At 38.3% G+C, this 17238-nt stretch overlaps 1 protein-coding gene across 5 annotated transcripts in view; it reads right to left on the reverse strand.

Annotated features, from left to right (window-relative positions):
• Nucleotides 1–13565: 13565 nt before the first annotated feature.
• The window catches only part of GUCY2C (guanylate cyclase 2C), an 89074-nt gene continuing 85401 nt past the window's right edge, over nt 13566–17238 (reverse strand). For 2 of the 5 annotated variants that reach the window (XM_078450074.2, XM_060658312.3), the window contains 2 exons: nt 15770–15846; nt 13569–14669 (listed from right to left, as the gene is read on the reverse strand). In XM_078450074.2, coding sequence (XP_078306200.2) covers nt 14495–14669; nt 15770–15846 — 252 coding nt within the window. In that variant the 3' untranslated portion in view covers nt 13569–14494. Of the gene's footprint in view, nt 14670–15769; nt 15847–17238 lie in introns of all 5 variants that reach the window. The other 3 variants (XM_078450075.2, XM_060658313.3, XM_078450073.2) reach the window with 2 other exon arrangements.

Genomic DNA, 17238 nt, shown 5'->3' on the forward strand with positions numbered 1-17238 from the left:
GTGATATCAGTGCCTGTGTTGGTCATCACTGTAACTTCAAACATATTTCGTTTCTTAGTCCTTCAACCTAAGAAAGAGTTTCTTATAAGGTACATTTCTTAGGATTTCACTCTTTCCTCCCATTTTCTTTCTAGCACTGATTAATGTCCCTCTAGAACTGAAAACGTCCCTCGGCTTGAGTTTGTGTGATGTGTTTCTCATGATTAGATTGAGGCTATACTTTAGGGAAGAATATCGTCTATGTGATGGGACTCTCAGTGCATCATATCTGGGGGTACATGATGTTAATGTGTCTTAAGACTGGTGAAGTTAGTCTTAATCATCTGGTTAAGGTGGGGTCTGAGGCTTTTCCACTTTAGATCACTATTTTTTCCTTTGTAATAATAAATACTTAAAGGGAGATACTCTGCAACTATGCAAATACTCTATTTTTCTTTAAATTTTCACCCATCAGTTTTAGCATTAATTGATAGATCTTGCCTGTAACAATTATTACTCTGGTGTTCTCATAGTCATTTTTAATTTTCTTCACTTCTTCTACATTTATTAATTGGATTCTCTTATAAGGAAGAATTGTCTCTTCTCCATCATTTATTTATATATTTAGTCACTTATTTATAGCAGTATGGAATCATGGATATTTACTTTATTCTTTAAGTTATAATCAAAATCTTCATTGTTTATTTTAGTGCTAAATTTCTTGCAGGTTTGACTATTGGGAGTTCCTTTATGTTGGTTGCTGTGCCATTTTGACTTGCCCACAACTTCTTTTTTTCAACCCCCTGAGCATTTCATTACTTCCTGGCAACACAAAGTCCTCTAGGCTTATTTTATATTTTTTCTGCTCTAGATTTGAAATCACTCACTGCTCCAAGAAGCCCTGGTACCTTTTGTGAATAGTGTTTACAACCCATTATCTGGACACTAGTAGTGTTCATAGTTATTGGGGTGTCACTACTTCTAGGTCCTATCAGTTGGTTAATATATAGACACATATACATCTATCTATCATCTATCATCTATCTATCTATCTATCTCATCATTATCATCTATCTTAAAAATCAACATGATTCAGGGGCGCTTGAGTGGCTCAGTTAGTTGAGCATCCAACTCTTGATTTTGGCCCAGGTCATAATACCAGCATTGTGGGATTGAGCCCCATGTTGGGCTTCATGCTGAGCAAACAGCCCGCTTAAGATTCTCTCTCTTTCTCTCCTCTGCTCTTGTCCTCTGCTTGCAATCTCTCTCTAAAAAACAAAACAAAAAACCCCACAAAAAACAAAACAAAACATGATTTGTAGTGATACCTCTGATCCAATCTAGCTCTTCAAGGTTAATTCTAACATTCCCTCCTCATTTCTAACTTCTTTCTCTGAATGTGAAACCTGTTGTTCATATCTAAAATATATTTCCTTGTTTATTTAACCTTAGTATCCTTCAAAGGAGTTTCAAAATTTCTTGCCCATGCTTTTCTAGGGAAAGACTGATCAATTAGACTACAATGTTTTGTACAATCTTTTTGTTTTTAGCCTTAGAATATCCATTCAAAACACTGTTTTCTGAAGTTACTCATGTAAGCTCCTTTATTTACCACCTTCTTTAGTGAGATTATGCCATTCTGTGTAACAGATTCGTTTGTCTCAGCCTGCATTCACATATGGTTGCTTTTTAAAAAATTGCTCATAATAAAAGTCTTTCCTTTGTGCAACATAGTCCTAGGGTTTTGACAAATGCATAGAGTCATGTATTTACCACCACAGTAGCAAATAGGACAGTTACATCACCCTCGCCTTCACTCCAGTTCATTTGTTCTATCTCTTTGTGGTCAAATTCCCTCTCCACACAATTGACAATCACTGATCTGGTTTCTATCCCTGTAATAGTCTCTTTGTGGGGCACCTGGGTGGCTCAGTCGGTTAAGCGTCCAACTTCAGCTCAGGTCATGTCCTCACGATTTGTGAGTTCAAGCCCCGCTCCGGGTTCTGTGCTGACAGCTCAGAGCCTGGATTCCGCTTCGGATTCTGTATCTCCCTCTCTCTCTGTTCCTCCTCCAGTCTAACTCTGTCTCACTGTCTCTCTCTGTGAAAAATAAATAAAGAATAAAAAAATTTAAAAATAGTCTCTTTGCCAGAATATCATATGAATGAAATCATATAATAGTCTTTTGGATCTAGTTTCTTTCACTTAAAAAGTTGCACTTTAAATTCATCCATGTTGTTATGTGAAATAGTAGTTCATTATTTCTTATTGCTGGGTGCTATTTCATTGAATGGCTTTTCCATAGTTTCTTAATCAATCCACCTATTGAACAAATCTCAGTTGTTTCCAGTTTTGATACTTATGAATAAAGCTAATAAAAACATTCAGAAACATGTATTTGTGTGAATGTAGTTTTCATTTCATTGGTATAATTATAAATTACGAGTGGGATAGTTGGACCCTATGGTAAATATTTAACATTATAAAACCTGACAAACTATTTTCCAAAGTTTCTGTACCATTTTACATTGTTTCCAATGTGTGAGAGTTATATTTGTTCTGAGTCTTTGTCAGCACTTGACATTGTCATATTTTTAATTTTAGACATTTTAATAAGTGTGTAGGGTTATTTCATTGTGACTTTAAGTAGCTTTTACTAATGACTAATGATGTTGAATATCTTTGCATATACTTTTTAATTTATATATTTCCTTCAGTGAAAAGTCAAAAAGCAAATCAAAACAAAGTGGCAATTTTTCTAAATCTGTGCTATCCAATAGATCCAACAGAAAACTGAAAACAGAAGGTAAATACAAGAGTTTTAAAACAATTAAAAATAGGAAAAAAATTATGTACTTTTATATATTGCATTTCCAATACTCCTCATTTCTTTTTGAAGATCCAAGTTTCTATCTGGTATCATATTCATCTAACATGTATTGTAGAGGAGAAGAGTTTGGATGGTGGAGTAGTAAGCGGATCCTGGACTTGTTTTGTCCCTCAGACCCAGCTAGACCAACATCAAACCATTTTGAACACCTAGGAAATAGATCTGAGGATTAACAGAACAATCTGCATAATTTAAGGGAGAGAACATGGTAGGTATGTGGTGTGGAGAGGTAAACTGGGGGAGAGAAGAGCTGCAGTGCTGCAGAGGGGAGGGAGCCATTTTCACAGAGAGTAGAAAGAGTTGGGGGGAGAGAGAGCAGTATATCAGGTTTGTGCAAGAAAGCACCCCTCCTGAAAGCAGATAGAGAGAAAGAGTGAAAACATGCACAGGGGACTGACTGCACAAGAAAACTGATCCCCAAAACCATTGATGCAGAAAAAGGAGAGGGTTTCAATACTGCCAGGTTTTTATAAACAGTGGAACACAGAGTTGAAGTTTTAGAAGTCAGCCTCTGGTGGTGCTCTGGCAAGGAAGCAGGGCCAAGCCCCCCCGGAGTGGGCAGCATGGTCTGAAGATCCCCTGGGGCATATGGGGAGAAGCGCTTCCCCTGCTTGGAGGGCATTTGGTAGAGGTGATATGGCCTCTCTACAGGCAAAAGACCCAGTAGGTGCCATCAAGCCACCCATATAGGAACAAAGACACCAGCTAAGGGCAGCAAACCCTGGTGCCGGCTGTGTGTTGCAATTTACCATAAACTCGGAGCTGTTGCTGCTATGTGGTGGTAAGACTGGTTACTGGAACAAGCCAGCCACAGTGAGGCAAAATCCTCCACCAGATCACTGTGGGTCTAAACTGCAAGACTGTCTGAAGTGTGAGGTTTTGAAACACAGCCGTACCTGAGATAAAACTATGGAGAAAGGCGCTCCCTGGTAGGCAGATAGCTCAGACACAGATGGGGAAGACAGGGAGCTGATGGAAGTTGGGGACACAGGAGGAGTGATTGGGCATCTGTGAGGGTATGAACTTCCTGCTCTGGAGACTAGAGAGCAAGGTGAAGCCATTTTCACTATTAGCCCAGCAACATTGACTGACCCCAGTGAGCTAAACAGCACCACCAAGTGGAGAATGGAATCCTTATTATACCAAAGCCTTCCCCCCCCTCCTCCCCCCCCCCCCCCCCCCCCCCCCCCCCCCCCGCTATTTCCAAGAGGGAAAGTCTCCTGGGAATCAGAGCAGCAGGCCACTTCCTCAGCCAACCGGTACAAATCCCTTCCGCTGGCTTAGTCTAATGATCATAGAGTTGCTGCAAAGTTTCAGTTCTAGGGGAAACTGGATCTAGTTTTATTTGGGTTTTTGTTCATTTGTTTTTTGTTGTTGCTTCTGTTTTGTTTTGCTGTTATTGATTTTTTGTTTGTTTGTTTCTTGGATACAGAAAGAGCAAATTTTTAATTTCATTTAATTTATTATTTATTTTTAATTTTTAATTTTTTTCTCTTCTTTTCTCTTTTTTCTATCCAGGTTCTCTTAACAAGAAGACCAAAACACACCTAGGATCTGGCTTCCTTTATTTAATTTTTAAAAATTTTTTAAATTTTTATTTCATTCTATTATCATTATTGTTGGATTTGTTTTTTGTTCCTCCAAAATGACAAGATGGAAGAATTCACCTCAAAAGAAAGAACAAGAAAAAATGACAGTCAAGGATTTAGTCAATGCATATATAAGTAAGATGTCTGAACTAGAATTTAAAACAACAATTATAAGGATACTAGCTGGGCTTGAAAGACAGTATGGAAGACACCAGAGAATCCCCTTCTGCAAAGATAAAAGAACTAAAATCTAGTCAGGGCAAAATTAAGAATATTATAACCAAATGCCATAAAAACAAGGATAAATGAGGCAGAGGAGTGAATTAGTAATATAGAAGATAAAATTATGGAAAATATGAAGCTGAAAAGGAGGGAAACAAAGATCAGGGATATGAAAGCAGACTTAGGGAACTCATTGATTTACTAAAACATAGTAACAATTGCACCATAGGAATCCCGGAAGATGAAGAGAGAGATAGAAGGGGCAGACGGTTTATGTGAGCAAATTATAGCTGAAAACTTCTCTAAACTGGGGAAGGGCCTGGTCATCAAAATCCATGAAACACACACAACTCCCATTAAATTCAGTAAAAGCTAGCCATCGCCAAGATATATCATAGTCAAATTCACAAAATACACAGACAAGGAAAGATTCCTGAAAGCAGCAAGGAAAAAAAAAATCCTTAACCTACAAGGGAAGACAGATCAGGTTCACAGCAGATCTGTTCACAGAAACTTGGCAGGCCAGAAAGGAGTGGCAAGATATATTCTACATGTTGAATGGAAAAAATATGCAGCCAAGAATACTCTATCCAGCAAGGCAGTCACTCAAAATAGAAGGAGAGATAAAGAGTTTCCCAGACAAACAAAACCTAAAGGAGTTTGTGACCACTAAACCAGCCCTACAAGAATTTTAAGGGGGACTCTGGAGGAAAAAAAAAAAAAGACCAAAAGCAACAAAGACTAGAAAGGACCATAAAGCATCACCAGAAACACCAACTCTACAGTTAACACAATGGCACTAAATTCGTATCTTTCAATAATCACTGTGAATGTAAATGGACTAAATGCTCCAATCAAAAGACATAAGGTATCAGTATGGATAAAAGAAAAAGATCCATCTATATGCTGCCTACAAGAGATTCATTTTAGACCTAAAGACACCTGCAGATTGAATGTGAAAGGATGAGAAACCATCTATCACGCTAATGGATGTCAAAAGAAAGTCAGAGTAGCCATATTTATATCAGACAAACTAAATTTTAAAAGAAAGACTATAACAAGAGATGAAGAGGGCATTGTGTCATAATGAATACTTCAAGAAAAGCTAAGATTTGTAAATATTTATGCCTCCCCCACTTGGGACACCCAAATATATAAATCAATTAATGACAAATATAAATAAATTCATTGATAATAATACAATAGTACTAGGGGACTTTAATACCCCACTTACAACAATGGACAGATCACCTAAAGCAGAAAATCAACAAGGAAGCAATGACTTTGAATGACACACTGGACCAGATGGACTGAACAGATATATTCAGAACATTTCATCCCAAAGCAGCAGAATACACATTCTTTTTAAGTGCACATGGGACATTCTCCAGAATAGATCACATACTTGGCCACAAATCAGCCCTCAACAAGTACAAAAAGATTGAGATCATACCATGCATATTTTCAGATCACAACATGATGAAACTTGAAATAAACTACAAGAAAAAATTTGGACAGCCCTCAAATACATGGAGGTTAAAGAACATCCTACTAAAGAATGAATGGGTTAAAGAAATTAACAAATTAAAAAAGAAATTAAAAAACTCCATGGAAGTATATTTAAATGAAAACACGACAGTCCAAAACCTTTGGGATGCAGCAAAGGCAGTCCTAAGGGGGAAGTATATTGCAATTTAGCCCTATCTCAGGAAGCAAGAAAGGTTTCAAATACACAACCTAATCTTACAGCTAAAGGAGCTAGAAAAGGAACAGAAAGTAAAGCCTAAAGCCAGTAGAAGAAGGGAAAGGAGCTAGAAAAGGAACAGAAAGTAAAGCCTAAAGCCAGTAGAAGAAGGGAAATAATAAAGATTAGAGCAGAAATAAATGATATAGAAACAAACAAACAACAAACAAAACCCCAGGAGAACAGCTCAATGAAACTAAGAACTCGTTCCTTGAAAGAATTAACAAATTGATAACCCCCTAGCCAGACTTATTAAAAAGAAAAGAGAAAGGACCCAAATAGATAAAATCATGAATGAAAGAGGATAGATTACAACCAAAACAACAAAAATACAATTACAAGAGAATCCTATGAAAAATTATATGTCAATAAACTGGGCAATCTGGAAAAAATGGACAAATTTCTAGAAAGTCACAGACTACCAAAACTGAAACAGGGAGAGATACAAAATTTGAACAAGCCCACAGCCAGCCAAAAAAATTGAATCAGTAATTAAAAATCTCCCAACAAACAAGAGTCCTGGGCCAGATGGCTTTCCAGAAGAATTCTACCAGACATTTAAAAAGAGTTATTACCTATTCTTTTCAAACTGTTCCAAGAAAATAGAAATAGAAGGAAAACTTCCAAACTCATTCTATGAAGTCAGTATTACCTTGATTCCAAAACCAGACAAAGACCCCACTAAAAAGGAGAATTACAGGCCAATGTCCTTGATAAAACTGGATGCAAAAATTCTCAACAAGATTACAAAATCCAATTCAACAGTATATTAAGAGAATTATTCATCACCATCAAGTGGGATTTATTCCTGGCCTGCAGGGATGGTTCAATATTTGGAAATCAATCAGTGTGATGCACTATGTTAATAAAAGAAAGGATAAGAACCATATGAGCCTGTCAAAGATGCAGACAAGGCATTTGACAAATTACAGCATCCATTCTTGATAAAAACCCTCAACAAAGTAGACATAGAGGGAACATAACTCAACATCATAAAGGCCATATATGAAAAACACACAGCTAATACCATCCTTGATGGAGAAAAGCTGAGAGCTTTTCCACTATGGACAGGAATAAGACAGGGATGTCCACTCTCACCATTGTTATTTAACATGGTACTGGAAGTCCTAGCCTCAGCAATCAGATCACAGAAAGAAATAAAAGGCACCTAGATTGGAAAAGAAGAAGTCAAACTTTCACTATTTGCAGATGACATGATACTCTATTTAGAAAACCCAAAAACGCCACCAAAAATTGGTAGAACTAATCTATGAATTCAGCAAAGTCACAGGATGTAAAATAAATGTACAGAAATATGTTGCATTTCTATACCCCAATAACGAAGCAGCAGAAAAAGAAATCAAGGAATTGATCCCATTTACAACTGCACCAAAACCCATAAGATACCCAGGAATAAACCTAACTAAAGAAGTAAAAGATCTATAATCTGAAAACTATAGAACACTTAAGAAAAAAATGGAAGAGGACACAAAGAAATGAAAAAGCATTCTATGCTCATGGATTGGAAGAACACACATTGTTAAAATGTCTATACTACCCAAAGCAATCTACACATTTAATTCAATCCCTATCAAAATACCAGCAGCATTTTTCTCAGAGCTAGAACAAACAATCTTAAAATTTTTATGGAACCACAAAATATCCTGAATAGCCAAAGCAATCCTGAAAAAAGAAAAACAAACTGGAGGCATCATGATTCTGGATTTCAAGCTATGTTACAAAGCAAGAGTCATCAAGACAGTATGGTACTGGCCAAAACACACAGATCAATGGAACAGATTAGAAAATCCATAAATGGACCCACAACCATATGGCCAACTAATCTTTGACAAAGCAGGAAAGAATATCCAATGGAAAAAAGTCTTTTCAACAAATAGTGTAGGGAAAACTGGACAGCCACACACAGAAGAATGAACATGGACCTCTTTCTTACACCATACACAAAAATAAACTCAAAATGGATAAAAGACCATTTGACCCCAGAACAACGACCTCTTTAACCTCAGCCACAGCAACTTCTTACTTGACATGTTGCTGAAAGCAAGGGAAATAAAAGCAAACATGAACTATTGAGACTTCATCAAGATAAAAAGCTTCTGCACAGAGAAGGAAACAATCAATGAAACTCAAAAGCAGCCTACAGAATGGGAAAACATATTTGCAAGTGACATATCTGATAAAGGGTTAGTATCCAAAATCTATAAAGAACTTACCAAACTCAACACTCAAAGAACAACCCAGTTAAGAAATGGGGAGAAGACTTGAATATATACTCTTTCAAAAAAGACATCCAGATGGCTAACAGACACATAAAAAATGCTCAACCATCAAGGAAATACAAATCAAAACTATGATGAGATACCAACTCACAATTATCAGAATAGCTAAAATTAACATTACAAGAAAAAACAGGTGTTGGCAAGGATGCAGAGAAAGAGAACCCTCTTGCACTGTTAGTGGGAATGCAAACTGGGGCAGCAATCCTGGAGAACAGTGTGGAGAGTCCTCAAGAAACTAAAAATAGAACTACCTTATGGTCCAGCAATTGCACTATTAGGTATTTACCCAAAGGATACAAAAATACAGATTTGAAGGGGTACGTGAACCCCAATGTTTATAGAAGTATTACCGACAATAACCCAATTATGGCGAGAGCTCAAATATCCACTGATTGATGAATTGATAAAGAAGATGTGGTATATATTATACAATGGAATATTACTCAGCCAATAAAAAGAATGAAATCTTGTCATTTGTAATGACATGGATGGAGCTAGAATGTATTATGCTAAGTGAAATAAGTCAACCAGAGAAAGATAAATACCATCTGATTTCATTCATATATGGAATTTAAAAAACAAGACAGATGAACATATGGGATAGGGGAGGAAAGAAGAGAGGGGAAACAAACACAAGAGACTCTTAATGATAGAGAAAAGCTGTGATAGAACAAACTGTGGGTGGATGGAGAGAGGTGGGTAGGAGATAGGCTGGATGGGTAATGGCTACTAAGGAGGGCACTTGTAATGAACACTGGGTATTGTATGCAAGTGACGAATCACTAAATTCTATTTTGTGAAACCAGTATTATACTGTATGTTAACTAAAATTAAAAAAAAAAGAAAAAAGAAATCTGTAATGTAGAGTAGGACTACTGGCAATAAATTTTCACATTCTTTTTTTTAGAAAGTCTATTTGTTATTCACTTTTGAGTTTTGGGGGGGTATAGAATGCTATTTTTCTTCCTTCGACACTTTAAAGATGCCATTTTATTGTCTTTTAGTTCATGTAGTTTCAGAAGAAAAGCAGGTTGTATGTTTAAACTTTGTTCTTCCGTGTGTCATGTGTGTTCCCACCTCCACCAACCACAGGCTATTTTTACAATTTTTTCTTTATTTTCAGCAGTTTGAATGTAAGTGTAGTTTTGAGCATTTATCCTGTTTGATGTTCTTTGATATTCTTGGATCTGTAACTTGGTGTCTGTCATTACATTTGATCGATTTTTCGTCATTATTTTTTCAAATGTTTCTTCTGCATTGTTCTATAACTGGGATTTTACTTACATACCTGAGGCTATTTGATATTGTCCCCCAGTTTTTAGTAGTTCTATTTCAGTTTATATACTTCTTTTTCTAGTTTGCATGATTTCTTTAGTGCTACAAGTACACTGATTCTTTCTTCAGCAAGTCTAATTATGAGATATTAGGCATTCTTCCTCTCTGTCACTATGCTTCTTATTTGTAGTATTTCCATTTGATTATTTCCTTTTGTTTCCGACAGTATGCTGAATTGCCCATCTGAAACATGTTACCCATGTTTTCCTTCAGAACTTTTATTTTTTTTTTAATTTTTAACGTTTATTTATTTTTGAGAGACAGAGAATGAGTGGGGGATGGGCAGAGAGAGAAGGAGACACAGAATTTAAGCAGGCTCCGAGCTGTCAGGACAGAGGCTGGCACGGGGCTCGAACCCACAAACTGTGAGATCATGACCTGAGCCGAAGTCAGACGCTTAACCGACTGAGCCACCCAGGCGCCCCTTCCTTTAGAGCTTTTTATATACTAGTTACAGTTGTCTAAATTTCCCCATTATGTAGTTTCAACACATATGTCATGTGTGTATCTGGTTGTCTCTTAAGAGAGTGAACAAATCCTCTTACTCCCTCTCTTAATCTATAATTTCCTTTCCCTTCTTTGAAAAAGAATATCCTCCAGTTTGTGGCATTCTAAAGTGGTGCTGCCCAATTAGTAATGACTAGTGGTATGTGACTATTAAGCACTCTAAATATGACTAGTTTGAATTGAGATGTTCTGTAACTATAAAATATAGACTGTTTTTAAAGACTTACCACAAAAAATGAAAAATATCTAATAATTTTATATTGATTTCATGCAGCAATGATAACACTGGTTTACACTGGTTTAATTAAATATATTATTAAAGTAAGTTACCTGTTTCTTTTTACTTTTTAAAAATATAACTATTAGGACATTTAAATTGCCTATGTAAAAGGAGAAATAAATAAATGGCAAGATATACCATGTTCATAAACTGGAAGACTCAACATAGCCAAGATGTCAATTCTCCCCAAATTGACATATTGGTTTGATGCAAATTATATCAAAAACCCTAGCAAGTTTTATTATAGCTATATACAAGCTTATTCTAAAACTTATATGAAGAGGCAAAAAACTGTAATGGATGAAACAATTTTGTAAAAGAAGAATAAAGTGGGATGAAGCACTCCACCCGATTTTAAGATTGATTATATAGCTACAATAATCAAGACTATGTGACATGGGAGGAGGGATAAATGCCTGGATCAATGGCATAAAATAGAGAACCCAGAAGTAGAATCAGCCATGTATGGACAGCTGATTTTGACAAAGTTGCAAAGTAGTTTTGTTGATTGGTTAAAAGTCTAAAAATGCTGGGCCTGGCTTGCCTCATTTTGTTGGGTAGAGGGAAGCAAGACACTCTGTGGCAATGTTGTTCTGTCAGTCTTGATGTCCCTAACAAGTCTGTTTTCCTCTTCCCATCCTACTGGGTTCTCCTTTGATTGTGACTTGCATTATATTACGGATTTACATAACATTTAGAGAGGACATTTACATGTATTTAGAGAGGAAGATCAGGGAGAAATGTGTCTATGCCATCTTGTACTGTCTCTTGTACTATTTTTGCAACTTCCTATGAATCTGTTATTTTTTTTCAAAATAAAAATCTAAGAAATGTACATGTGAGGCTGACATATTTCTATTAGACTGCACTGAATGTTTCCATTGAATGGTTAATGTAATTCATATCTGAGCCTTTTAAAATTGCTACGGAAATGATTGTCTCCCCCTCCCTCCTTCCTCTGCTTCACTTCTGGCATCTCCTTCCAGTGGAATGGAAGGTCTTCAACATAGTTGAAGTTGAAGATCTTATGTCAACATAATTTCTATTTTCTCTGCCATTCTGAAGCTTTCAAATATTTAGGGTCATTTCCTGCTTGTTGGCCTAGATCTGTCTTGAGATCAGCCTTTTAGGATGTAATGTTAACTTTGAGGGAAATCTCTTTCCTGCTTGAGGTCTTGAGGAAGTAAGAGCTGGCTCAAGGTTTCTCCCTTATTTTTTTCCAGATGACAGTTATTGAACAGGTATGCATTTATGTGTTATATATTTTAAAATTGCTCATCTTTAATTGAAATTGAAGTTTAAAATCTTGAGTATTTCTTGCTTCTTTAGTTGTCTCCTCTATAGTCTGTTATTTTCATTGTTTTCTAGGGGGTTATAAAAAAGGAGAATAAGGTAAAATTGCCTTTCTCACTTAAATCCTAATTACTTTTTTGATACTGGATAGCTGGTACTAAACAGACAAAATGGATAGCTAATTGATTTAGTTGTATTATTATTTCAATACTTGTAAGTCCTATCTTTAGTTTTTAAGAGGAGTATACATCAAAGGTATAAAAGCATTGATTTTAGCATTTCCTGTATTCCTCTTGAATTTCTTTCCTGTTTAACAGAGTACTTCCTTTTGTACTTTTTTTCACATGGAATTCATGGATGGCAAACTTTCTGAACTATCTTGCATGTATGAGAATTCTTGCTTTACAAGCATACTTTTTTGTAATTGTAAAGCCAATGAGGTAGAGTGCTGAGACACAAGTTGTAAAACTCCAGATTCCAGGTTAAGGACCCATGCCACATATGAAGTGCTAACCATATAAATCAGAAGACTATATATTTTACTATTTTTGGTTTTATGTTTTTCCAGGTGATGGAGAAGACATAACATGTTTCCTAATCTCTGGAGTGGTTTTTGTGGTAGAGGCTGGGGTAGGAGTAATATGGTCGAAGCACTTGATTTCTGAAGGTTAAGTGGCAGAAGTGTTACATACTTGTTCTTGCCTTTGCCGATTCTACTCTACTCAACACCAGCTGTCTTTTGTCTTTCCCCCCGAGATTTTAAGCAAATGAGTCATGTTGGGGTGCCAGGAAAAGGGGGGAGAAGATGGCTGCTGGATGGCAGGAAGGGGATAGTTGCAGAGTTTAAAGTACAGTAAAACTTTGGTTTGCAAGCATAATTCGTTCTGGAAACACACTTGTAATCCAAAGCACTTGTATATCAAAGAGAATTTCCCCATAAGAAATAATGGAAACTCAGATGATTCGTTCCACAACCCAAAAATATTCATATAAAAATGATTACAATACTGTAATATAATACAATAAAGAAAATACAAAATATAAATAAACTTAAATTAACCTGTTCTTACCTTTGAAAACCTTCGTGGCTGGTATGAGGGAGACAAGATAGAGAAAGCCGATTGTGTAGGACGATTTTCACTATCAATAATGGATTCACTGCTATCTATTGGCTCAATGGAATCTTTTTCTTTGTATGTAACTTTAACAAGAAACCTATCCAATGACCTAGAATAAAGCAAAGCATTCCTAAGTTTACTCTTGTATGGAAAAGCAAAGGACTGTCCAAAGGTGCTTTGAAGTGACAAAAAAATATACTAGTGCCAGTTGTGGGCACCTTCCAATGTTCTGAAAAAGTCACTGATTTCTGCCAAACACTGAGGCCTGAGACTGAGCATCCAAGCATGGGGGACGGTCACCCACAATCCTGCAATGAGAGAGAGAGAGAAAAGAACCGTTGGCTCAGTTGTGATCAGGTGACATTGGGTGTCACGTACTACTTGTATTGCAAGACATCTCTTGTTTATCAAGTTAAAACTTATTAGAAATGCTTGCTCATCTGGTAGAACACATGCAGAACAAGTTAGTCACAATCCAAGGTTTTACTGGACTTTGTGTTTACCGGGAAGTAACATTTGATCTTTGTCTCAGACCGGAGACAACTGTAGGTCCCGCCTCCCGTGGTAGAAGGCTAGATGTAAAATCACCTCATGTGGAGCAGGTGATACTAACATCAAGGTTTTTGGCCCCGAGCAACAGTGCTGGTTTTGCCTGACTTCAGTGCTGGGGAATTTAGCAAGCACAGTTTTTCAGCAAGCACAAGACGATGGCTGCAGCATTTCAGGGAAATGGCTGGAGCAGGTGGAAACACATTCACAGACTCAGTAAATTTTTAACTTTTATTCCTGCCTAACATGTAGCATACTTTCTGCAAAAATTATGAGTTAAATATAGTTTAATGGAGAAAAGTTATTTAAGATATAATTGTGACAATTTAAAAAACTTCTCTCATGAATACAGAAGGAAAATGAGTCAGTAAACAAAACAAAAACGAAAACAAAACAGATGAAGAACACAATCTCTTCAACCTAGAGATAGTACATCCATTCCTCTTCTTTCCCAGGTGGAAGCTCCCTGGAGTCACTGTTGAGGTCAGACTCCAGAGTAAAAGGTAATTTTTGTGCTGAGAGCGCACATCTGATACATAGAGGCAAGTCTGTGTTCCAGACAGGGCAGCCAAGGCGAAGCAGAGTGTAGTATCTAAGTCTTCTATTGCATTAGGTCTCTGGGACACTTGAGGCCGCTGTCTAAGTGAGGCTGTACTTAATTTGCGGAGTCCTGGGACTTCATTTTGGTTTAAAAATGGGTGCTCTCCTTGTCTGTTGTGTTCAGCTGCAAGTATTCCAGAGTGCCTTTTTTGTAGCTGGCCACCCGTGTTGGTTTTCGGCTTCTTATCCCCGCCGCCTGTCTTTTCTGCAAAGAGTTGGCAATCATGTCGGAAAATTCGGCTTGCAAGCGCTGCTGATTCTCCCTGGAAAGAGAGTGGGGAGAAAAAATGGCACTTCTCAGCAATTCACACAGAATATTCCTTAGCTCCAGAACAATCAGTTCAGTTTACACAAAAGAATGCTTATTTTATCGAATTCTTATTCGGAATGCTTATTCTGCACCAAACACCGGGAGTCCGGAGAATACAGAATGAGCCTTGCTTTTGACAAGTTTAAAAGAGCTGCCATCCCTGCTCTGTGTAATTGGAGAAAGAGCAGAATATATTTTGAGCGGAAAATTATATTTCACCTTCAAACTGAAACAACACGCTGCTTGATTTGGAAGTGCAGTGAGGTTTACGCAAGCCACCGCAGGGAGGAGAAAAGAAGCCACGACAATGCAAGACCCCTGCAACATAAGCCTGAGGACTTGGTCCCACACATCCTGCAGCGTGGCTCTTGTCTGAGGAAGGCTTAGAAGGGATGGTGGGTTTCAAGACTTTGAAATGGACCTGGGGCCCAGAAAAGATCTGGGTTGTTTTGGCTTCTCTTCAGGCTGGCTGTCTATGTGGGTCCAGCATCTAGGGGTCTGCAAGACAGAGTCTCTGTGCCATAGCAAAAGCCACGGTAACAGCTGTATGACTTATTGCAGCAACGAAATGTGCAACTGGATGGTCATTTGAGTCATCTTCAAGGGAACTGAAACCTGTTCGTTAGACCTGAAACCTCATCTTCCTCCTCTCTGGGAGAACCCAAGCTCCACATGAAAACGCAGAACCGCAGTCCTGGAGCTGGGAGAGGGCCCGTTTCCAGCAGCCCAGCAGAGAGCCATTGGCAGCCGTAGAGAATAGGGTGCCTCTTTGCCCCAGCAATGCTCCACTCATGCCCGAACCTGTCATGCAGGAGGTGAGCGGTCAACTACCCTCTGTTCTGAGCATGCCTGAAACACCCCATTTCTGGCAGCCAGAGGGGGAGGTTTCTAAACTTCTCGTGTATGTAGTCCCTGGCCTCTTGTTCAATAGATCATTGCCACTAGCCAAGCTTTTTGCCCACAGTGAAATTCCTTGTATGTGGCACAGCTGTCAAAGCCAAGACTTCCACTCGCCTGTCTCCTCCCCACCACACCCACCCCCCAGCAGCTTACACAGTAGGAGGTGTTGGCAGGTTGTACTCCCGGTCCTTCACCCCCGTCAGCCAGTAGGTAGTCTCGGTTCCTCTTCCCTAGGGAGGCAAGCAAGGTGAGTGCCACGGAGGCCAGGGAGACAGGTCAGTTCCAGCCCGCCATTCTGACAAATAGTCATTTCCAAGAGACCTTTCCCTTCCATGTTTCTTATCACTGCCTACATTTCAGCACAGCACATGTTCCCGATGTGATTCTCATCCTCTCTAGACAGATCTTCATTTCCAAGTGCCTTTTTGAAAATAAGCCTCTCACCCCCTAGACATGTTTGTTTTTTCCAAAGAAGAGTTCTCTTTTTTTCCCAAAGACATTTCAAAATGTCACTACAGGAACATCGTAAGAAGTCTAAATTAAAAAAGAAGGAAATTGAGGTACAATCCTGCTTCACCAAGAAATTCAACTGGTTTTCATCACCTACATTTTCTTCTAGCCCTTTTCGCCACAAGATTTTGTCACAAAAACTAGCCCTTTGCTAGTTACCCACCTTAAGCTTAAAAAAAATTAAAAATCACTCATCTTTCAAGCCAGTAGTTTGCTGGCTGTGTTTGGACCACAGTAATCTAGACACCACTTCTACTTGGGTGGCAATGTTCTGTATAGAAAGTGTATTTACGGAGGACTCAAAAAGTAAGTGTGATATTAGGACACGTCTACACGAAAGGAGGCTTTTCCAAGTTGCAGTCACAGTGTAAAGGCCAGAAGCACTGTGGCTCCTGGAGACAGATCATTTTAGAGTTGGTAGTTGGCTTCAGACCAATCGTGAAAAGATTCTAAGGACCTTTGAAAAGTGGCCTGAGAGCCAAGTGGAGACATCTGGTGGCTCTGGAGGGCAGCTGTTCTGAATGTGAGGAACATCGTGGAGAGGAGAGACGGGTGGTTCTCAAACTTTGGTGTACGACTGGATCACTGAGCACACTCATTAAAAATACAGGTTCCTGATCTACATCCACAGAGGGCCTTCCGCAGGAAGCCTGGTGGAAAGTCTGGGCATCTATATTTTAGAAAGCACCCAGATGACACTGGATCAGAAGTCTGGGGACCACAGCTGGTCCACAGCTTCAGAATGGTAAAGCAATTCCTGGAGAGGTGGTTTTAGAGAGAAGCAGCATCTTGCAGTGAAAGACTGGAAGTGAGTGAGGAGATGGGGGCTTTGACTTAAGTTAAATAAGTCCCGTCCCACACCTTAGCTCTCGGCTTTGCAGGAGGACTTGGGGACAAAAGTTGGATGCATGTGGAAGAAATGATGGTGACATTTTATAACATATTGGCCCTAGTTCAAAATATTTAAAGGGTTCTGAGTTCACATTCTTTGGTGGTGGCTTCTCCTACAGGGGATCATGGGTGATCACTCTGGGGAAGGCAGAAAAGGATTCTTCATCTTCATTGAAGATGACATTATTGACCACTGGATGTCCATTCTCCAAGGAGGTGGG

This window comes from Panthera onca, chromosome B4, assembly GCF_046562875.1.
Source record: "Panthera onca isolate mPanOnc1 chromosome B4, mPanOnc1 haplotype 2, whole genome shotgun sequence".
NCBI classification, from domain to species: domain Eukaryota; kingdom Metazoa; phylum Chordata; class Mammalia; order Carnivora; family Felidae; genus Panthera; species Panthera onca.